Below are 23,724 nucleotides of genomic sequence, written 5' to 3'. Positions count from 1 at the left end.
GCTCCATGAGATAAGGTATGAATGTTAGAAGGTCAGAAACAAAGGGTGAGATTAAATGCTAAGTTTTCAAAAGACCACCACAACCCTAAAAACCTATGTAAAATGATTGATCCTACGTAAGGTGCTACCATTCAGCAGAGAAATCTCAGTATTCTTATGCAAAGTTCTCTCAACACACCAATTCATTACTGAGCGGGCACCAAAAAGGAGAATACTTGATGGAAAAGACAGAGAAGGACCTGTAGAGAAAGCAGAATTTAGTTTTTTTATTTTGTAAATTCATATGTAACATTGTAAATATTGCATGTAGTCTCAGTCAATGTGTCTTACCTAAAAAAAATTAAAAACTATAATGCCTTCCCCCAAAATCTATTGACATTGAGTATGAAGATAATTATTAATGTAGATCTACCAAATAGCTGAGGTTTTTAAATAGTCATAATTCTCCATCTTCTAAAATAAAGGTAAATACAGCAAAACCAGTGAAGAAAAGTAGAATGTAATTACAGTTTTTTTAGTGTTCCTTATGGTAGCAGCAATAAGCTGTTAAGGAATAAGAAAGTTACTGTGGAAGAAAAACACCCAGAGGCATTCAGTAAAGGATTAGGATATCTCCTAGGTATTTAGGTTTCTTAGCAGCCATTAAATGAGATGATTAAATGCAACCCATCGTCACTTAAAAACCCTGGTTACATTAGGGCAAAGATCAGGTTTTTGTTGCATTCTCTCTGAAAGCATCTGGTGTGAGTCCCAAATACAAGATACTGAGACAGGTTGTCCTATTCAGTTGATCCACTTTTATAAGGAATTAGCCAGATTAAAGTACACTGCCAAGAATTTAACCTTCTTGGTACAGGAATAAACTTTATACATAACTAAAAGGAGTAACTGAACATACTTTGTTTATATTTCCATCAACTTCTAACCTCAGATCATCTTGAGACAGTGCTATAAATCAGCGAATTCCTCCAAAGATTTGAATTACAAGGCTAGCACAACATGATAATATGGAACAGCTCTTGTCCAAAAAGAACTGATAGGCACAAAACAGATGGAATAGACAATGAGGCTGCTCCTGTTTAAAGATAACTTTTCTACCCCCTCTGCTGCAATGTTGTATGCAGTGGTACAGCTGTAGTGTAAATCAGTGGTGCAAAATTATTTCAGCTGTAACATAGCAGAGTTTATAAGTAGTAGCTAAATTTAAGAAGCCTTTTAAAAAAGAAAAAATTTGTAGAAGATAAAGACATACATTTCATTCTAAATGTATTTTTCAAGGTCATTGAAGGATTTGCCTGGTTATTTGGGACAATCACCTTGAAATACCTGACTTCTCTTGTGTTTGGAATAGCTGATGATGTAAGTACTTTTATCAGAGTATCTGGTTGGTATCTTTCAAAAATTTTGTCATTCTTGACATTTGATTTTGACGTCTTACTGATATACTTTCCTGAATTTCCAGAATTTGTTTTCAGAAGTGCGAGAGAGATTGTATGTTTGCTTTTCTTTCATTATGTATTATCACTTTTAGATGTTATTACCAAAATTTACGAAAACACAAGTATCTTTACTTTTGTATGTGAATGCTCTATGTGTTTGTTTTTAAATGTGGATTTATAGGGCTTTGTTTGTCTTGGGTATCTTCTACCTGCACCTTTATTTACTCAGTTTGTCAATTCACTTTTTTCCTAAATTAATTTTCAGGACAGTTTTGAAATGCTTCTAGTAACAGGTACAGCCTTTGCTGTATTTCAGCCCCTTTATTCTATTGTTAAAAACGTGTCAGCAGACGTGTATCAAGGGATAAAAGATAGTAAGGTCCAGACTTAAAATATGACTATGCAAAACTATACTTTTGTTGAATACAATCACTTTTTTTTGCAGTTTTCTGTTTTTTATTTAACACCATACAATCTGTGTTAGACCCAAAGATGTTATTTAATACACTGGAAGTAGATTTTTGGTGCTCTTTTAACAGCATTCTAAGTGATATAAATTTCTCTTCTAATTAAAAATATTTCTCAATACAATATAATTTCTCATATTTATACTACTTTGTTGTGGCAAACAGGACAGTTTTTGCTTATGACAGTTTGGTATTTCTTTCTTTTACCAGGCTCATATAGGAAATATATTGAAATCTAAATTTATTGGCTACAAAGATTTTGATACGTTAATGTATACCTGCGCTGCTGAGTTTGACTTCATGGAAAAAGAGGTAATTTGGTCAAAATATGTAATTTTGGAAGAGGGAATTTCTTGCTTTAGCTTTATTTGTAACTCAGACATTTGAGAACCACATCTCCTACAGCCATCATAAGTTCAAATACATACTTGAAAAGAGAAATTGATGAACTAAAGCTAAATTTAATTGGGTTTATTGCATTTAAGTGAACTTTAACCAAAGCAGTGTTTTGATTTTAGATCTAAGAAATATGCTTGCTTGAATGAAAGAAATGAAAAAAAGAAGAAAAGAATAAATGAAAGATTACAGTTCTGCAAACAAGATTTTATGGGGCTCTCAGTACCTGGTTTTGAGTATATAGAAAAAGTACTGAGAGCTGCAAGGGCCTTATGTAGTAGGCTTAGACTAGAACAGCATTGAAGCTTCATAATGTGGCATGAATAAACTTCCTTTAATTTATCAGTGCCTAGGTATGCATTTAGAGTGTTTATAGATTAGTCAACCTATAGTACTCAAATTCAGATGAGATAGATTAAATTTCTCATCTTTGGATGGCTTGCCAAAGAACTGGAGATAATTTACTGATGACTCTAGTATTAGGACTTTAGTATGATTCCTGGGTGGAGTTTACATTTACATTTTACTCTAGAAAGATCTCCTTATAATAATTTCTTCAAAATGGTGATTGAAATACTTACAGATGAAGGAAAGCAATTAATGAACTTGACTTCCATTATAGACTCCAGTAAGATACACACGGACTCTGCTATTACCAGTCGTTCTGGTGGTTTTTGGGGTAATCATCAAAAGGGTAAGTGATTGATTTACTGAGTCACCTTTACCTTGAACTTACATTTCAGGTTTTTTTGAAGGGATTTCTATTTATTTATTTATTTAATTGAGATGGAAATAAATTTATGTGATGGGTTAACCTTTGCTGACTACCAGGTGCCTGCCAAGCCATGCTGCCATTCCCTACCCTCAGTATGATGGGGAAGGAAGAGTAGAAAAATCTCACGGAGCAAGATAAGTACAGGGGTCTTACTCTCTGATTCACTGTCATGAGCAAAACAGACTTGGATTGAGGAAGATCAAATTAATTTTTTTGTGAATTCAAAATAAAATGCAAGAAGCAAACAAAAAACTAAAACCATCTTTTCCTCATCCTCAGGCTCAGTAGGTCTCTTCCATCAGCTGCAGTTGTTTTAAGAATGGGGTCGGCATAGGTCCTTTCCATGAGGTACAGTTCTTCAGAAACAGACTGCTCCAGCTTGTGTTCCCCACAGCTTGCAGCTCCTGTCATAAAACCTGCTCCTTTGTGGATTCTTGTCCACAAGCTGCAGTTCCTGCCAGGAGCTGTTTCCTTTGTGGGCTCTCTGTAGGTTGCAGCATCTTTCAAGGCATGTGCGCCTGCTCTGTCATGGGGTCCTGCACAGGTCTCAGGTGAATTTCTGTCTGTTCCAGCATAATCCCTCATGGGCCTCCAGGGAAAAAAAAAAAACAACTTGTATCACCATGGTGTTTTCCAAAAGCTACAATCTTATGGTTCTCATGGAGCACCTCCTCCCACTCCTTCACTGACCTCGGTGACTTGAGGGTTATTTCACTCCCAGTTTTCTTACTGCTCTCTCTTAAACATGCTGCAGAGTTATCTTTTTGTAAACATATTATCAATAAGGGCCCCACTAGTGTTGCTGTTGAGTTCAGCTTTGGCCAAGGTAGATCTGGTTTGGAGCTGGCTGGAACTGGCTCTCTCTGACATGGGGGAAGCCCCTGGTCTCTTCCCACAGAAGCCACCCCCCTGCAATGCTCCTGCTACTGAAACCTTGACATGTACTGCAGTCAGAAAAAACACAGGTTTTCAGAAACATGTATTTAAAATTCTGTATTCTCTTTACAAAGATTTTTGCAAAGGTCCAGCCCTGAGTCAGTAATAAAACTTGATTTGAAAAGAAATATATGTTATTTAGATGATGATTACTAAAAGTGGAGTTTATATCTGTTTTTTAAATTTGATTATGTATCGTTTGTGTAAAAACAACTTACAGTTTGCACAGGAACAGATGGGATAACTGCTAACTGCCTGACTAATTAAAAATCTTCTAAAAGAAGTTTTAGCTAAAACATTGCATGTCTTTTATCTTAGCATTATCTCAAAAAGAGATTACCCAGGTGTAGTTTAATTTAGCAAATGTTGAAAATGCTTCAAAATGCTTTTGAAAGTATGTTCATACTTTTTGTTGTTTCTTGTTTTCTTCAGGCAATTAAATACATTCTGTGGTCCTTATCTCACACAGTCCGATATGGAAAGTAAGTATTGTCTCCTCTTTTAATGTAAAACTAAATTTTGTGCTGGAAGTTAATTTGATTTGCTATATGCTACAAAATTCAGACTTTTACAATATGTAAGTCCTTTTTGAAAGGTTAGTTATGTGCAGTTCAGTAACTGAATGGATGTATTACAAATGGTATGTTTATGTTATAAGTAAAACTAAGGTTATCTGCTAAGCCTGTTTCAGACATCTTAACCCATTTATGCCTAGATTTTATATCTAATGATTTACTGTTCGCTCTGTTCCTAAAGCAGTATTTATGTGCCTTTTTTTTTTCTTTTTTACTATAAATAGTGAATGCAAATTCTTTTTACCCCATTATTTTATTCCAGGTTATAAAGGTACTTGAGTTTCATTTCATGGAAATAATTTTAAAAATCAATACTCAAGATTTCGAAATAGATACAGGGATTGAGGAAGATAGTTACGATTGGCCATGTATTTCAAAACTTGCATAGAGGGGAAAAGATCTGACACTTGATTCACGCTTACTGGATTAGTTGCATTGTCTAATGCCATTAGAAATTATTTTAAAATAAAACCATTTTTTCTGTAGTACATAAATAATGATGGGTTTTGGGTTGTTATTTTTTTCAGAGAAGAACGTTTTAACCATGGTGAGGTAAGATTCTTTTTCTGCACAATTTTATTCCTTTGTTAATGCAAATACTCAGTATTGAGATGGAGGTTGCAATGGGCTGATGATCATACATGTGGATTATTTGAAGTTAAGTATTTGCATCGTTATTTCCCTAATCTGAATTTGGGCCTGGCATGTCACCAGGATAACTCTGAAATGTTGAACAGAGGAATATACTGGCTAATGGGGGTTTGTGCAAGAGAGGAATCTTGTACTTTTACTGTAGCTGTTCCAAAAGACATTGAAATTAGGCTGGACTTCCTATTTTCCACATGGAGACTGAGGAGGAGATTGGTTCCTTTGCTGGGGTTTCACATGATGCATAATGTTCAAATTCTGTTTTTAGATATGCCATAATGAATGTTGTAGTGCACATGGTTCTTTTCAATAAAACTGTGCAAAGCAACGTGGCGTGTCCCCCTCCAGAGCCCTCGGCACAGGAAGAGCATGGACCTGTTAGAGCAGGTCCAGAGGAGGTCTGCAAAAACAGGGATAGAACACCTCTGTTATGAAGACAGGCTGAGAGAGTTGGGGTTGTTCAGCCGGAGAAGAGAAGGCTTCAGGTCGACTTTAATGGGGACTTAAAAGAAAGACAAGGACAAACTTTTAGCAAGGCCTGGTCCAATAGGACAAGGGATAATGACTTAGAACTGGAATCGGGCAGATTTAGGCAAGCTATAGGAAAGAAATCTTAATATAATGAGAGTGGTGGCGCACTGAGATCAGGTGGCCCAGAGAGTTGGTAGATGTCTGTCATGGTTTAACCCCAAGGTGCCTTAGAGGAGGTTTAGATTAGACACTGGGAAAAATACCCAAAAGTATTGTCAAGGAGTGGGATAGGCTGCCCAGGGAAGGAGTTTAGTCACCATCCCTAAGGCATTTAAGTACGTGTAGATGTGGCACTGAGGTCATGGTTTAGCAGTGGACTTGGCAGTGTCAGATTAATGAGTGGACTTGACCTTAGAGGTCATTTCAAACGTAAATTATTCTATGATAATCAATCAAAGCACTGATTGCAAAAATGCCTCTGATTTAGCACAGCACTTTGGCAAGTAACATAATGTTAGGAGTAATGAGTGCCATATCTGGTGCTTTTTAGAATACTAAAGCAAGACGCTTCTGATTGTGTCATTATCAAGGCTGATCTTATTTTCTTCTCTTATTCCATACTTGTGTATTTTGGGCACTAAAAACCAGGATCTCTTAACTGCTATAAAGAGGTTATACAAGAAATTTTACATATCCTGTTGTTGCCTAAGTTAAGCCTGTTAATGTCTAAGGATTTTTTAAATAGCTAGCTGTTTCTCTAGCTCCATTTTCTTTTATTAATGTTTCTCCTTCTTGTTATTCCATGTATTAGCATACTATATGCACTTTAGATAAAAGATAACAGAAAGTCATTATCACCATCTGAAATATTAATATCTTTACTTTGACTTGGACTCTTTCAGACAAGCTCATCATTTAAGCTATACTGAAAATGAAGTTGTGTGTTTAAGGCAGAAATTAAAAGTATGCAAATATGCTTCTGTGTCTTGTGGTTTCTTTTTTTATTTTCAGCTGGTATTTCATGCATTGCAGCTGTTGGCATACAGTGTCCTAGCGATTTTAATAATGAGACTAAAGCTGTTTTTAACGCCACATCTCTGTATTATGGCTTCCTTGGTGTGTTCAAAACAGGTAAGCTTTTGTCCTGTAGCCGTCTTTGTATTTAGAGTATTACACAGATATTTGTCCTAAAGCAGATTTCTCTGTGTGTAGTTACTGAATCTGAGGGTACCAGATGAAAATAAACCAGATTATATTGCCTGTCAAAAATGGTTCCATTCTCCCCTCTTCCCAAATCAAGCAAAAGTCTTGCTTTATGCAACTTGTCCAACTGCATTATTATACAAGTTAACATGCTGTGTATCAAGCTTGAGCACAGGGAGACATATCTTAGATTTTACTGTGTTTGCACACCTCTATGCCACTGCAAGTTTTTATTGACTATTAATTTTATCCAGTGTTTGTCTTTGTTTACACTGTGTTTTCACAGCTCTTCAGAGCTTATTGCCTTGCATATTTCTTGTCTATTAATTCTTTGCAGAAGTCTCATTTGAAGTCTTGCATGTTGAAAACTTTTCAGTCATAAAAATCAAAACTCATATGCCTAACTCAGACTTAATCATTCTACTTTGAATAATCTGTAAGATCAAATGTTACTAGATTTCCTCCAGATATAAAAGGTCTTAGAACAGACTTTCCATGTTTCATTATCTATGTTTCTGAGAAGTGAATGTGATTAAATCTCTATTTAGATAGCTATTTTAGAAGCTTTCGACATGCAGCAAAAGTAGGGTAAGTAGTCCTTTGTCTCGGAAGCAGGCAGGAAGGTGGACTGAAAAATGTCTGAGCAGCTGGGCCCAGAGATCAGTGGTGCCAAGTCTGATTGAAGGCCAGTAACCTGAGGGGCCAGTGCTGGGTCCAAGATTGTTCCATGTCTTTGTTAATGGGCTGAATGGTGGGGCAGAGTGTACCCTCAGCAGGTTTGCGGATGGTACAAAACCAGGGGGGAATGGCAGGGTCTTTCACATGGTGCCCAGTGACAGCACCAGAGGTGGTGGGCACATGCTGAAATGCAAGCAGCTCCCTCTGAACATGGGGAAACTTTTTCACTGGGGGGTGGAAAGCATTGGCACAGATTGCCCATGGATGTGGTGGAGTGTCCATCCTTGGAAGTATTCGGAAGCTGTCTGGACATGGACCAGGGACACTTGGCTCTGGGTGACCATGCTCAAACCAGCCTTCAGAAGTTCCTGTCATCCTGCACAGCACTGTGGTTTTGTAAAAAGTCTAAAGGAGAATTAGGGTGCTATGGTTAAGGCAGTTCTGGTCTGTAGAACAACTGATACCCGTGTCAAACAACTAGAAGATGAGCGAATGAGAGAGATTTATGCAGAGAAGAGAAAGCTATCTCATGTTAGGCCAGCTGAAGAAATAATTGCTTTCCAGAAAAATGAACTGCTTCCTAAATGATCTTTAGAAAAGGGTAGTTCTTTATAACACTGGACAGATTACACAGTATTGGTCTGCTTAAATGTGCTCATCCCTTTCTTGATGCCTGATGTACTTGGCATAGGTGAAAGTGCCTAGTGTTTGCCAACATCAAATTAATCTCTACAGTTAAAATATAAAATGCTAAGAAATTATCGAAACCTCTTTCTTTAGCCACCTTGTAATTGAGTATTTAGGCTTAGGAATTTCCTCTACATAGTTGCTATTCTATTGTTCGGTTTTGCAGCTCTTAGTTGTTCTTGAAATGCTGGCATCCTCTTAGGTGGTCTGGTTGTTCATGCAATAGCAGTTGCACTGGTTATTTTTCTAAGTGAATTTTCATAAGGTGTTTCTGAGCAATTTGTAATGAAGCTGCTTTTCAAAAGCCAGAAAAGCAAAATGAAAAATATGTTCTTTTAATATGCAGTTTCTAGATAACAATTATGATTTACATTAAAGCTGCCAAAGTTGATTTGGTCTTAGTTATTTTTTTAACTGTGTATTTCTTGATGGGCTTTTCTGCCCTGTTGGTTTTGGTGGTATTTGTAGTAGAGTTTTGTAGCAAAGTTCAGAACTAAAAATATTTATATATTTTGTTCCCTTCCTTCATTGCAGGATCATGGAGGCACAGTTAGTTGGCTTGAAAGAAACAGATCGTGAGTGCTAGGGAAGGGCTTTAGATTGCTGCAGGTCAGACATTTATTTTGTGCAGAAAGGGATAAATGACCAGCAGTGCTACATGATACAACCTGGGAATATCCTGGCCCTGGTTTGAGCCTGAGGAGAAGTGTTCAAAGAAGTGAATCTAACTTTAAGTGAACAGCATAAGGGAAAATAAAATAGATTTCCTTGTCCTATTATTAGTGAAGGTTGTTTTGCCTGTTCAGCTGTTCCCCAGGTTGGTGTTGATTGATACCCATAGAAGACAAGCTGGATTTTTTTACTGTTTTGACAGGTGTGTGCTTGCTTTAGTAGAGAGAGGCTGATAATCTTCCAAGCAATACAGCACTGGCTTCAGCATGGTAGACAGACACTGGCCCATAAGACTGATCACTTCTAAGACTTAAGCAAACAATAAGAAATTTTTTTTTTTCTTGTTTCAGTTGGTTTGCTTGTTTTTGTAGGGCCAGGAGAATATCAAGTGGTTTTTAATGAACTTTTTCTATCCTACTGGCGGCTGAGGAGAAGTAAAAAAACTTGGGGCTGAAAAATCTGATTGTATGTGCAGTGCTGATCCAGAATTTCTTGGATGGAGGAAGATGTGACTTGTGACAAAATGATTGATTAACACTCAGTGAACTTTATCATTGGATAAAGTTTTAGATGCTTGAGTGAGCATAAGTTAATAAGTAATAATTTGGTTTTACAGATGCAGGAAAAAATTAAGCAAATTTAAGATAGGCAGTTATTGTAATTGAGGTCATCATGAAAGCTTCTCTGCAGTGGTATATTAGTATATCTAATTTGTTTTGAGGCTAAAAATTACTGTTTGCACATAAAAAAATAAAAAATTGTGTGTTGTGTTCTTTTCAGCCCATTGCATGAATCCCTACACTTCCATTTTTCCATTACCAGCAGCTTGTGGCAGTTAATGGACAGTAAAATGATAATTTTCTTTTTCTAATAAAGAATATTTTCATTGTCTGGAATGCTTTCTGGTGAAAAGATGTGACCTAATGTTGATTTTTATTGGAAAGTTATTCACTTCATAACACATTTTCAATAAAAGATTTTAAATTAAATAAAAATATAAAGTAGCTGCATATTTGCACAGGGAAAAACTCCCTTCTTCTATACAGCTGCATTTAACGTATGAGGAACCTGTGATTAGAACCTTTATTTCTCATAGGTTGAACAAAGAGGAGACATTAAATCACGGATCAGTTCAGTTTTGTCATTTAATTTACTGTTTGTGCTTCAAATTAGGCCAAATTCTGCTGTTGTTACTGTTCAGACTTTTGACATCCTCTTTCTGTTAGGGGAAATGATACTATCCTGAGTGGAAATTAAAATAAAATAGCTGGAGAAAGACTTAAAGTAATCATTTGGGGAAAGTAACCAAAAAACTAAAAACAACCCAAAACCTTGAATTCATAAGAAAAAAAACACATAAGGAACATCATCCGATGAAAGAAACACTTTTTTTGTATTGCATATATATTCAATCATTCTGGGCTACTTGTGTAAACAAAATAGTGCTAAATTCAGAGACTTTGAACATCAATGAGGCTTTATAAAAGCATGACAGTAATGTAATTTTCTTTGATTTTAAATGCTGTGGAACTGTCAAAGTTCTAGCATGTCAATGAAGTGACATTTTTGCAGCTGTTGGTGAAAGGGAGGTTTGCTCATGTAGAGCAACCTGCAAATGAATTAATTTCACTTCATCCCTCCAGATCCACACAGTGTTCAGGCCTGTTTGGGATATTAACTTTCCCTGGATAATATTGCTGTTCTTCTCAAGAGTGTTTAGTGAGTCTTTAGGGATGAGAGTAGAGTATACTGTATTTTTGGAGAGGTGGCTAGAGAATTTTAATAATCTGAGGTAGTTTGTGGTTACTTTATAAGAAGGATAACACACACTACCTAATTGGTGTAGTCAGCCTTATGGGAGCTTCTACTGAGAGACTTTCTTTTATTGTTTCATGCTTTAATTAAAAAAAACCCAGGTAACAGTACTATGAATGAAATGTATTTATTTAGCATGGGTTTGATATTTTTGATGTGTGGAGCCTTATAATTGGGAAAAAATGTAGTTTATACTTTCTTATTTAAGGTTTAGTTCAAATATGGGTGTAGTAAAGTCTTACTGCTGAAACTAAGCTTCAACACAGCAAATTTAGTACTACTTTTTTAGTCACCAATTTTCATGTATTTATGAATATTTGCTTAGAGCCTCCAGCAAATAGACTTTAGGAAACAATGCAAGCCCCAGTTCAAGAAAGGAAAGAGTGGGTTATAAAGCAGCATTAAGCTTACTATCCTCAAAGTCTTTCTTTCTAATAAGTTTCAAAAGTTTGCAGTACAATCTTTAATCTGTATACTACAGATAAAAACTCTAGATGGAAACAGGAGATAAAATACTGTAAAAGTCCAGTTAGCTTTATTGAATAATCTTTAGTTGCAGATTTTGACATTTGAGATTTGACATACAACTATAAAAGTTTACATTAACATGATTTTTTAAAATTCTTATATTTATTTAGAATTGCAAATGAAATGTGCAATATTTGTTAAACATGAGTAATTCTGAGGAATTATATTCTGAACTACAATATGTATTGTATATAATATTATGTTCTGAACTATATTATAATAATACGAATTATAATCTGAAGTTCAGTGGAGAAGAAATAGCAGAGATGTTTCATAGTGCAATATATGTTAAGTTGCTAATATAGAAATAAAAATGAGTTGTTCTGCATACAGCATTACAGAATTGTTGTCTAGGAATTAATTGATTCTTGCATTTCAGTTGTTTGGATGGCTCTTCTATAAAGTCCAGCCCAAAACATTGGTCTTTGCTATTTTAGCATTGATGACAATAGAGGGATCTGCAAACCTTCGAACTCAGTGGAACATCATGGGAGAATTTAGCAATTTGCCACAGGAAGAACTTCTAGAGTGGATACAAGTCAATACCAGGCAAGGTAAACTATTTAATAATGTAGGATGTCTCATTTATTGTGAGGTTGAGCTATGGAACCTGTCACAAATGACTGCAGAGGTGTTGCTACTATCTGTTGCTCTGGGCAGTGCACTTATCCACATAAAAGCTGTGGGGAAAAAACCACCAAAAGCTGTCTTTGTCAGATTCCTGGCTACTGATCTGGAGATTCTAACCACTGGTGGATTATTTTCAACAAAAGTGTCTTTGCCAAGTAAATTAAAATAGGTTTTTACTTAAATAAGTATGTGGGTCCTGTATGTGAGTACATGATCAGTGTTTTGCTAGAAGAGAATTAAAAATGTCTATGTGTGTTGTGGATGCACCCCTCCTTTTTCTAAAATCTGTCAGGAAACTGGTTGGAAACAAGGTAGTTGCCTTACTAGAGGGAATATATGTTAAAGCCATAGTGGACTGAGATTTTACTGCCCGTTTAACACTGATTAAAGAGTTGTTAAAATGAGTATGTTACTCTACCCATTTGAGAAAAATAAAATGTATTAATTAAATCTCCATTCTTAGATGCTGAGTTATCTAATTGCTTGCATTGAGTTCAAGGTTACAAAAAACACAAACTAAAGCTCTGATTTTGTGCATTTCCTGTTGATGTTACATACAGCCTTTTAAAAAGGAGTACCCTACCCTTGTAATGGATTTTCTACAGGATTACTGGTCAGATTGCTTCTCTAATTGCTCGAGTCCTCATTTCAAAAATGCCTTTGATTGTGTATTTCAGATGCAGTTTTTGCAGGAGCAATGCCTACAATGGCAAGTGTTAAATTGTCTACACTTCGTCCTATTGTAAATCATCCTCATTATGAAGATGCAGGATTAAGGTAAATTTTGCAGTTGAGGTTTTGTTTATGTCTGCTATTGATACTTCTTATGTTTGTAATACACAGACATAGGAATGGCATTGTGTTATGTTGTAAAATTTGTTAAAATCTCATAGAACTGGATTTGTTATTTCAGTCAGATTGAAAACACATTATTTCTTGAGGACTTGTGTTCCTCAGAAGGGATACACTCTGGGGACAGATATGGCTTCAAACTTACATACAAGAAAATCAGAATTAAGTTAAGGAATTGGATTTCATCGGTAGGCTTATAGCCTTTCTTCATTCTAGTTTCTCCTGACATTGTAGAGAGATAGTGTTTTTTCCAAGATAACCAGTATATTTATTTCTATTAGCTTTCTATGATGGGCTGTCAATTTTTTATGATAATTGGTTAATTATTGAAGCTGAAATTTTGTAGTGGAATTACTAAGATTTGTACTCTTGTTGTTTTCAAAATCAGGATATTTCCCTAAATTGAAATTGATTTATCTGAAAAGGTCATGAATTTATTTTACTAAATTTAATACTGTAGCATCATTTTTTGTTAATTTGGTGAAACTGCTTAAAAGAAATCCAACACAACAAAAATGCAGCAAGACAGAGAGGGATAAAAGAGAAAGGGCAGGGATTTATTTTACATGCCTTATGTCCTTAGTTCTCTGCTTAGCATTAACTGATTTTAACTTTTGGTCAGCCCTGAGCTGGTCAGACAGTGGGACTTGGATGAATCTCACTGTAGGTCCCTTTCAACTGAAATGTTCTGTCCTAGTTACAAAATCATGGGACAGGGTGTATTTGGGAAAAATAAGGTATAGGCAATATCTGTATTAAGTGTCAGAAAATAGATGGGCTTTAACAGCATCATGCTTTGAACATTCAGAGGAGGATATTACTGAATGTGATATGGACTGGAGGGATCTTAAAGGTCTTCTAGTTCCAAAACAGGCTCATGGTGTCCAAGGGCTGATTTTGCTTGATGACTGCAGGTGGACTCCAGGTTTTGTGCTCTTCATTTCAAAATGTCCCAGCAAGGACAGTGTGACCATAGTGACACATAGTGACAGGGATCTTTAGTGGGGAGACTCGGCAGAGGATCGATTCCTCCTGATCACCCCAGTCCAAGCAAGGTCGTTTCTAGCCTTGAATAATTACATGGTTTGACATTGCTTTGACATCAATCATGGTTGCATTGCTTTGACATTTTACCCTTCCAGTTCGCAGTAAGCATGGATCTTGTTACACAGTTGTCTCCTGCTACAGAAAAACCGAAAGGCTGTCTGCTTTGTTCTCGGAATCATTATATTTCTGAAGATGTAATCATACTTAAGCAAATGGCACTATTAATGTAAACTTTGCTTCAGCATAGTTACCTTGTGAAATAAAAAAGCCTTCCTCTCCAGTTTAAGGTTAAAGCTTCCATTTTTATGCTCTATTGCAGCTAATCCTTAGATTTTTCTTTTTGAAGGGCCAGAACTAAAGTAGTGTATTCCATGTACAGTCGAAAACCTGCAAGTCAAGTAAAAAGAGATTTGATGAAACTAGGAGTGAATTACTATATCCTTGAAGAGTCATTGTGTGTAAGCAGAAAAAAGTAAGTAATCTCCCTCTTTCTTACAAGAATAATGCACCCCTCAAATATGTAGTCTAAGATTCATATAAAGTTTCGGAATGTTGATTGGTGCTTTATTTATTAAATGTGTCCAGTATACATTTTTGTCCAGCATCTGTAGATAGTAACTGATCTAATTGACTTTACCCTCATTAGCAGCCCTGTGTTCTTTGTGTGAACCTGGAAAGCTGTGTTGTATGTGTTTTTAAACTTCACTGTAAAACACAGAAGGAAAGAAGTCATTACAAAGGAAGTAAGCAGTTATTCTATGATGGCAAGAACAGATGTGTGTGTATAATGAAAGCCCAGCAGGAATAAAAAAGGTGCAGATTAAAAGTTGGAGCACCAAAATGCCATGACCACTAATAGTCTCTAAAAATTTTGTCACATTTAAGATGTTCTTCAGAAAGACCTATGCTTTTACTTCCCATGTCAACCCCCCCCCTTGGTTTCTCTTTCTGGCATCCAGAGGACAATTAGTTTGGATTTTTGATTTTATTTTCTTTTCATTTAGAATGAAATTAAATGTATCTGTTCAATTTCTTTTCTATTATCTTTGGTAAAATTAGAATATTCTCAGTTATTATTACTTTGAAAGGTGGTTGTACAGGGAATTGATGTTGGCTGTGATCTTTTATAAAAACCAAAAAATTACTACTTTTTTAAGGTGTTTTATTTCCTGAATTTTCTTTAGAAATGTTAGCAATATGTATACCACCCTCCATTTTATAGTTAGATTTAAGGGTCCCTGGTAATGTATAATGTGTTGCATAATTTGTGTTGTTTGATATACTTCCTCCTCCAAATGAATTCTTTATCAATTACATAACCACAAAAGCCAGATGTATTTTACACATTCTCAATACTATTTTTAAGTTACTGCTCTATTTATTGACTTTGTAATCCGGTAATTTTTCTAGTATAAAGACAAACTTAAAAAAGTACAGATGGCACATACAAGTATTCATGGGGCACTATGAGGCAAGCTTCATGGATTTTTTTATGGCATTTCTTCATTTCTCTTTTCATATTCCTATTTTTTAGGCCTGGCTGCAGTATGCCTGAAATTTGGGATGTCGAAGATCCTGCTAATAGAGGAAAAATTCCTTTATGTACCCTTATGAGCAAGGATTCCAGGCCATATTTCATCACAGTATTTGAAAATAGTAATTACAGAGTCTTGAAGATTCCAAAGGAATAACATTTCAATGCAATGAAGCATCAGTCTTTCAAATCTTTAAACTAGTAACTGTAAGAATTCTAAATCAGAAATACCTTTTTTACTAGACTTAAAATGGAAAAATGTTATTTTATTTTTTACCATTTTAAGTGAATTCTGATTATAGAAATATCTTAAACCTAACAGTTTGGATTTCTATTTCAGGGTCAGTCCCTTGAGATTTGCTATGCAAATGATTATATGTTTGCACATTTTATTTAACACTGATCCAAAAAGAGCTAAAAGTAGCTATGGAAAAGTTCGTAGGTGGACTTGAAACTTCATTATTTTGGTGCATGTTATTGGAATCCTATTGATATTAAAAAAAGAAGACTAATAAGGGTAATATTTGCAGTAAGCAATAGTTTAGCTTCTCAGTGTCCAAGGGTTTTTAGCATTCTTATGCATTCAGAATAAGCTGGCATAATATACATGAAATTTTTAAGGGAGAATGCTTTATTCAGGAAAAATCTGTCATAGCCTTAGAAAGATACTAAAATAAATCCTTCACTGCCTTAACTAGACCTTCAGCGCCTAACTTGATGAGAAATTACTTTCAAAATTTAATGCCCTTTTTCCTTTCCCTATATATTAGATCCTGCCTGGACTTTTTCATTAGCATTAAAGGAAAATGAAATTTATCCCAGTTGTGCTATGGGTGTAGTCAGTTGTGTGGGTATAATTGCTCCAGCATTATTAGACTGGTTCTGCTGTTTTCTGTCATCTTGATGTCACACCAGTATTATAATTAGATAATAGAGAGCTCACTTTCTGAGATACCCAGTCTGAGGACACCCTTTAGTCATTTAACTGACTTGGTAGAATTTTTGTATGTTTATTGCCATTGGGAGCTATCACAGTAATTGTGATTCTACAGCATCATAAGAGTGCTAAGGTCTGATGTTTCACCGTGTGTCTTTCATGGTTTGGATTTGTTTCAACTAGGTTTTTTTGTTCACATCAGTCTGTTGGTATGACTGGTCTTTTTAGCCCTAATAACATCTGGTGATCCTGGATGTTATAGGGACACCATCCATCACGCCTGTAACAGTGTCAATTAAATGGGAACCTGTGATAAAGTAGTAGTATAACAACTGATCAGTATTCTAAAATGTCTTATTTTTTTATAATCTGTTTTATTGAGAGGGTGAGGGAGAATGGCTGAAAATGCATTAGCTTTTTAACTTTTACAGAGTAGATTTTGGAAAAATTTCTATAAGGAAACTCACAAAAAAAGGGCTTTTGGGAAGTCACTTTTTAAAATGTTAATTGAATTCAAGGAAGCAGGAAAAAGTCTTTATATAAACATTGTGACTAGTGTTTCGGCACAAAAAGGTACTGTATTTTTATGAAGTTTATGCCAACTGTTGACATGTACTTACGTGGTTAAATAAAAAAGAGAAAGATGGAAATTGTGCTCATGTTTCTGGTAGGTGTTACACTTCTCTTATGTCTGTTAAACTGAAGTTTAACACAGTTACCACAGCAGATACAACTGAAGCCGAACTTTCAACTAAAAAAATGCACAGAAGGCTGCTGATGATTAAACCAAAATCACACACCTCTTTCTGGCTTCCTTTTTATTCGAAATATCAGTGCAGAAATATGTGAAAAGACTGGTGGAATGAGGAAATATTTGAAAGTTAAAGTTCAAAGATGTGCTTTAGTTAAAATGTTCATCATTTGTTGAGGAGGTGACTGTTACTCAGTACATGGCTAGACACTGCAAATTCTCATCTCCAGGGATATTATGTTGTTCCTCTCTTTAAACTGCTCTGAAACCCAAATAATTATTTTCATCTGTTTGATATTAATATGATAAAATTTAGTAATGAAAAAATATGGAGTAAAAAATGCAACATATGATTGTGATTAAGAAATCTGTGAATTCTTGAATCATATGTCTTATGTTATGAATTTCCTGTCATCTCAGTAATTTGCTCTCTGTTTCAAATGAAAGAATTTTTATTTAAACAATACAACATTTAACACATAGGAACACCATGTTAACATTATGCTTTTTGCTGCAACCTCAGCCAGAAAACACAAGTTGGAGGCTTCTGAGCTCTCATTGAAGTTGCTTCTCTCTTTGCGAGATCCGAATCAATAAATGTGTAACACAAGTAAGTTTGACTTTAAATACATGCAGGCCTTAAAGTAATTTAGGCACAAAGCTGGAATTCTTCCATACTTGAAGACAGTTTTCATTACATTTTAATAATATTGGATAATTGTGCTGGTTTTGGCTGCGGGCTGTGTTTTGGCAGAGCCAAGGTGTGCTGCCACACTGGCTGGGAAGTTGGGGTTGCGTGGGAGGTGGGGAAGAGACACAGCCAGGACAGATGACCCGAACTGAACAAAGGGACATTCCAGACCATATGACATTATGCTCAGTGTGTAACAAAGTAGGGAGAGGGAGGAAGAAGGGAGGGATGTTTGGAGTGATGGTGTCTGTATTCCCAAGTCACTGCAGTGGGTGGTGGGGCCCTGCTCTCCCAGAGATGGATGAGCACTTGCCTGTCCATGGGAAGCACTAAATTAATTCCTTTTTCTTTTGCTTGTGTGTCCAGTTTTTGCTTTCTCTCTTAAACTATCTGTATCTCAGCCCATGAGTTTTCTGGGTTTTGCTCGCCTCATTCTCCCCGTGATCTTGCTGGTGGAGGAGTGAGCAAGTGACTGTGTGGGGCTTGGCTGCTTGCTTAGGTTAAAGCAAAACTATGGCAATCTGAAATGTCTGTTGGAATCTGAAATGCTGCTTGCTTTGCATTAAATTTCTTCAGTACAATGGGCACAGTTACAATTTGGTCTGGTAATTGTGCAAGCTTAATATTCAGTATGGAATCCAAATGAAGCACATTTGTGAAATGAAGGTGTTAAGTCCTATTCAATACTGCCCTGCACTTCATTCTATTCATATACCATTTTAAAAAAATGCTCTTTTGACTTCCTTTGCAGCAGTTGAAACAGTGAACTTGAATCAATCTCTTAAATGTTTATGATTAAGACATGGAGTTCCAAAGCACAGGACTCACTCCAAGTGAAGAAAACTCCTTTACCAAAAGCAGATATGTAAGGAAGGGTATAAACATAGGGTTGTCAGAAATCAGCGTTGTTTTTCTGCATGGCATACAGAAGTTCTAAATATGGAAGCTGGTCAGCTGTGCAGAATTTGCTTGGGTAGTGAAACCTGTCAGTGCCACAATAAGTTCTCAGCTGTAGCTGTACAATATAAGCACTTTTATTTCAGTACAAAATGAAAGTCAAGTGTTGTGATGAACTGTTTGTAGTGGAGCTTTAAGCTGACCTTTTCGGTTGCAACAGAGTAATAGGAGGATTTACAGGGGTAGGCAGAATCTCCTTCTCAGCAAACTGGCTTGTTCCTGATGCCATGCAATAATTTTCTATTATTGATGTAATTCATATAATGTCTGAAAGCATCAGTTGTTTGAGTGGGTTCATCATGTAATAGTTCAACGACTTTATTGCTTCCTGTTACAACATATATAGAACACTTATTGCCAATAGATCAAGAGATATGGATAGAAAACAGAGTGAATGAATAATACTGATTTCATATCTGGCTGAGGACTCAGGGAGGATCCCTGTGGCCAGTCTTCCACCCTGTCAAGGTTATTAATGTTTAAAGTGAGTCTTGAGTACAAGCAGCATTTGTTTTGCCTGTTTGGTAGGAAGGATGAGGTCCAGTTTTTAGCCTGAAGAATATGAAGACACTGACTAGATTGCATTTAAAGGTGATACTGAGCCTGCAACAGGAAAACCTCTCTCCTTTAAATGTTTACCTGAAAAGAGGCAAACACTCTGGTTCATTCTTTAGGCTTCACCGAGCTTATTTTCAAAGCCGGTGCACCAAATTCTTACTTCCATTACCAATAATCCCTGTGTTCGGCACCTGAACAGTATCATCTTCATGTTACTGAGCAACCAGTTACTCAGCTTCTCTGACTACAGTTCCCTGGAGTGTCTTGAGATGCTGTTAGCAAACATTATTTACAGGCAGTTAGTGTTTTGGTGTTGGTATCTCTGTCTGAGTACCGCAAAATAAATCCTAACCTCTTCTGAAATACTGACTTTTATAGTTTACCTATTTCTGAAAATCCTGCTTTTTTTCTTGGCTTAAGCAAGGTAGCAAAGCCTGAAAATAGCCCAGAGTAGGATGCCGCCTGTTTTTTTTCCTATATTAGCTTTATGATGGTGTATGATCTGTTGTCTTGCTTTTATTTGGAATGTTAAAATGTAATGCATCTATAGTTGGAGAAGTTTATCTTCTACTGCTTACTAAAAATTTTTTGTAAAAGCTAAACTTAGAAACAAACTTAGTAAATGCATAGAGTAGAAACTTTTACATTCCTGGAGTATTTCAAAGGCCACTCGACTCAAAACACAAATTGTATAAAATTACTAGGTGTAGATGTTTTCCTTAACCTTAATTTTCTTTGTTCTAGATCCTTGCTGAATTTAGCTGCAGTTATCATGCTACTGGCTGCTGCATAAAGAATCTTTGATTTGATACACTTTGGCTATTTTTGTGTTACTACATAATTTGATCATAAAATGGTTTGTGTTAGAATGGTCCTTAAAGATCATCCAGTTCCAACCCCCTGCCATGAGCAGTTACCTCCCCCTAGTTCAGGTTGCTCAAAGCCTCATCCAGCCTGACTCTGAAAAATAAAAGGCACAATTATTTTGAGAAAGAATAGATGATAACAAGATGATCAAAAGAAATTGTATTCCACAACCTCTTTATTGAGAACTTTAATTTTAGAATTTACTACCTTCAATACTTAAAACCATTGAAACTTTACTTAGGAAGTGGTGCTTACAAAATTTGTAATTTTAAAATTAACTAATTTTAAGCTAATGACATCTTGCCTATTTACTTGAAGAACTACAGGTTTGTTTCATCCGTGAAGATTTGCCTGAAATAAAAAGATATTGTAAAAAAGCTTTTGAATCAAGAGCTTGTGACATGTATTGTCTTACTGTCTTTCTTTGAAACCTTGATGTGCAACTGAATTAATATTTGAATTTAGAAGGAAACCTGTCAGCACTGATGGCTTGTTTTGTTAAGTTGCCCTTGCGCATAAGGAAGTAGTGAAACAATAAAGTTCCAATTGAAATAAATTGAAAAGCATAAATATTTGCAATGTCAAGGGGCAGCTGGACTGTCAAAAGGAAACATGGTTTCAATAAAGTCAGACTTCATTTGGAAGGTCTCGTTCTGGTTTTTGGTTTTTGGTGGTTTTTTTTGCTTTTTCCTGTGTTCCATTTTGTTTTATTCTGTTTCTCTTTGGTACTGGGAAATGGGACAGAATAGACTTGAGAAAATTATATAGCTAAAACTGAGATGATGTTTGTTTCTTCCAAAAGTGACCTGGTTTTAGTAAATCTCATCAAAATGCCTGGCTTATGCCAATAACCCGAACATGTGGTCTTCTGTGTGGTCTTGAACTGGTGAGTTAGTAGGAGCTGGATTTGTTCTTAGGGAGGACTATGTTGCTACTACCCTAAGCACATCTAGACATGGGCTTTACTGAGGAATCTTCAGGCTGCTGGAAATCTGCATGACATATTTTTTTAGGTCATAGTGGAAACCAAGTTTCCCAAGGACTTTGATTTCATCTTAAGAGCACTTTTTAAAAATGTTACATATTGTGTCATGGTGCAGTCCTTTGAAAGAAGTATAACTTCCTCTGACATACAGAGGAGGCACTCTGGACAAAATGAGGGATTGTTGAGATTCTTAATCACTGGGAGCATGATGAAGAAAGCTTAGTACAAAAGAGGTGAAGGAACGGCTTTTCCAAAGTTGTGAATTATTTTGTGTGCCTTCATTCTAGGGTGTGCAGTCCTGGCCCAGCTTCCAGGAAAAAGGTATTGGTCAAGTCAGTCACTCAGAACTGGCTACTTAAACTGGAACTTTCACCCCAGGAGGAAGGTAGAGAAACTGATATCCTACAAATATAGTGTATAATAGTTGTTATAAAGAGTAGTAATAGTAGTAATAAATCTTGAAAGCTTTTCAAGAAATAAGTTTTTATTTTAAAAAGATTGCCTGATCCTCAATGATCACTGCTTCAAGCTGCCCCTTTGCTTTGGATGTAGGACTAGAGTTTGTTCATTGTTTTTTGCTGCCACATGAAGAGTTGCTGAGTCCTTCCACTTCGAGACTCCTTTCTTTGTTCTCTTTCCAAGACTGATGTTAAAGCACATTAAGACAAGTCACTGAAGAAGCAACGGGAGGGTGTTGCTCTGCTGTGCTAAGCATTTCAGTTGGGAAGCTTTTGTGAAGAGCTGTGCTTAATGAACATGTGACCTGTACAATGCCCACTCCCGTTGTCAGAGTTCTTGAAACAGAAGAGGATATTGTCCAGTGTGCTTAAAATCACAAAATTTGAATGGCCTGTGGTTGGTGGTGTCACTCCATAGCACTATCGTTTACCAGCTTAACTGCTTGGTTTGTCTTTATTCAGGGGATTTTCTGAATTGTTTCAGATCATCTAGACTCTCTTAGGCAGCACATGGTTGCTGTCGCCTTTGCTATCAGTGAGGAAAGGCGCAGGACCTTTGTTCCCTCTTGTCTCACTGTGCTTTCCCCTTCTTCTCCCATCTTTATACCACATTTTTACCCTTTTTACCACTGTGCTTCACCTAATACATTTGTGTTAAAAATAATATTCTACTCTGTGACTAAAGGGATTTAAATGCTGTCTGTGCAGAGCAGGCAACTATGATGGAGAGTTACCTGTTTCTACCCTCCCCTGTTTAAATTCCACAAGTAAGTAACAACAGTGGTGAACCTTTTGATGTTGCTACCACTCTGTAAATGCTTACAATTCCTTCTGGGACTTTCTTCTGCAAATTTCTGACAGGAAATTACAGTAAATACACATGAAATTTTTACTGTTTGTTTTATAAATCAGTGCAATTTCCTCTGATAAAGTGACCAAATATTGGAAGATATTCTCTGACAATGTTTCAGATCACACTGATTTGTTCTGGTAGGTCAGGTTACATTTGTTAAGAACCAAGGATGAAGGAGCACACAGTTTTGAAATACAATTGAGGGTGAACAGTACAGACACACCTAATCAGTTTCTGGTCTCCTGATAGCCCTTTGTACTTTCTCATGTGAAGTGGCTGTGTGACTGTGGGCAGCCTTCTCTGTGTCCATCTGAGCTGACAGCAGAGGGTATGTGAGCAGAGAGACAATTTCAAGGTAAAAAGCAAAGGAGCCAAACCTCTTGCTCTCTCAGCTTATTGAGTTCTTTGTATCTGTTGTTTCTGCACAGTCAGTGGCAGAGGTCCATTGCAAGGAATCTTTCTGGACATCACTTGCACCCTTGGATGCAGACCCCATAAATGAGTTTCTCTGACTGCTTTGTGAGTGTCTAAATCACAGCTGTGAGAACAAGATGGGTGGCAGCCAGTGACCAGCAAGGTGTGTGTAGGAGACGTACTCAGAGCTGGGAAGGTCACATTCTGTGCCATGGGCTGTTACCATGGAGCATGCTGACCTGCACAGCTGGCATGTCAGAGTTCAGGCAGGTTTCATCTGTAGCAGGTATCACTGCCAGGTGAGATGCCATCCAAGTGCTACTCCAGCTACTTTAGGGAGGTTGCCCTTGGTTTTAGTCCACATTTCCAGTATCCAGGAACCCATTTACTCAGGCTTTGCTTCTTGAGAGGTTGGGTTTAGTCTCATCATTGGATGAAACTTCCCTATCCATTTACTAGCATGTGTGTTTGATTTTGGAAGGATTTAGAGAAGGATAAACTAAACTTTCCCTGAGGTGGAGATTTTCTACTTCCTCAGGATTACTGAAGTCTAAGCACACAATTTGTACAAGCTGTAATACCACCTCTCAGAACTATTCTGTGACTGAGAAAGATTGAGAGGCTGAGGGGAGACACAGCCATCACATTCAATTAGAGAAAAACATCAATAAATTATTCTTTTTCATTGAATTAAAAATAAAATGAAGGATGAACCTTTGAAGAAATGAAAAGCTGATTTGACTTTGAGAGAATGGCTAATGCAAAATACAGTTATGAGAATGTTAAATAGAATCTTTCTCTAAACCTTTCTAAGGTAAGTGATATTAAAATGGTGGAAAGTGCCACTGATTAATTCATTGTTTCCCAGCCAGCTCGCATGCCAATATGAAATTTCATGTA

The 23,724-nt window shown here is 36.4% G+C and overlaps 1 protein-coding gene across 1 annotated transcript in view; it reads left to right on the top strand.

Annotated features, from left to right (window-relative positions):
* Positions 1 to 16,940, top strand: part of DPY19L1 (dpy-19 like C-mannosyltransferase 1) — a 44,520-nt gene extending 27,580 nt beyond the window's left edge. Inside the window, exons 14-23 of the mRNA XM_002197167.7 lie at positions 1,279 to 1,359; positions 2,117 to 2,218; positions 2,925 to 2,996; positions 4,446 to 4,495; positions 5,116 to 5,140; positions 6,719 to 6,838; positions 11,670 to 11,844; positions 12,598 to 12,697; positions 14,166 to 14,291; positions 15,354 to 16,940. Of these exons, the coding sequence (XP_002197203.6) occupies positions 1,279 to 1,359; positions 2,117 to 2,218; positions 2,925 to 2,996; positions 4,446 to 4,495; positions 5,116 to 5,140; positions 6,719 to 6,838; positions 11,670 to 11,844; positions 12,598 to 12,697; positions 14,166 to 14,291; positions 15,354 to 15,510 (1,008 nt within the window). The 3' untranslated portion in view covers positions 15,511 to 16,940. The remainder of the gene's footprint in view (positions 1 to 1,278; positions 1,360 to 2,116; positions 2,219 to 2,924; positions 2,997 to 4,445; positions 4,496 to 5,115; positions 5,141 to 6,718; positions 6,839 to 11,669; positions 11,845 to 12,597; positions 12,698 to 14,165; positions 14,292 to 15,353) is intronic.
* Positions 16,941 to 23,724: the final 6,784 nt, after the last annotated feature.

The sequence above is a fragment of the Taeniopygia guttata genome, chromosome 2 (genome assembly GCF_048771995.1).
Source record: "Taeniopygia guttata chromosome 2, bTaeGut7.mat, whole genome shotgun sequence".
Taxonomy (NCBI): Eukaryota; Metazoa; Chordata; class Aves; order Passeriformes; family Estrildidae; genus Taeniopygia; species Taeniopygia guttata.
Note: the sequence above shows the minus strand (reverse complement) of the source record. Positions and strands in the feature narration are given on the sequence as shown.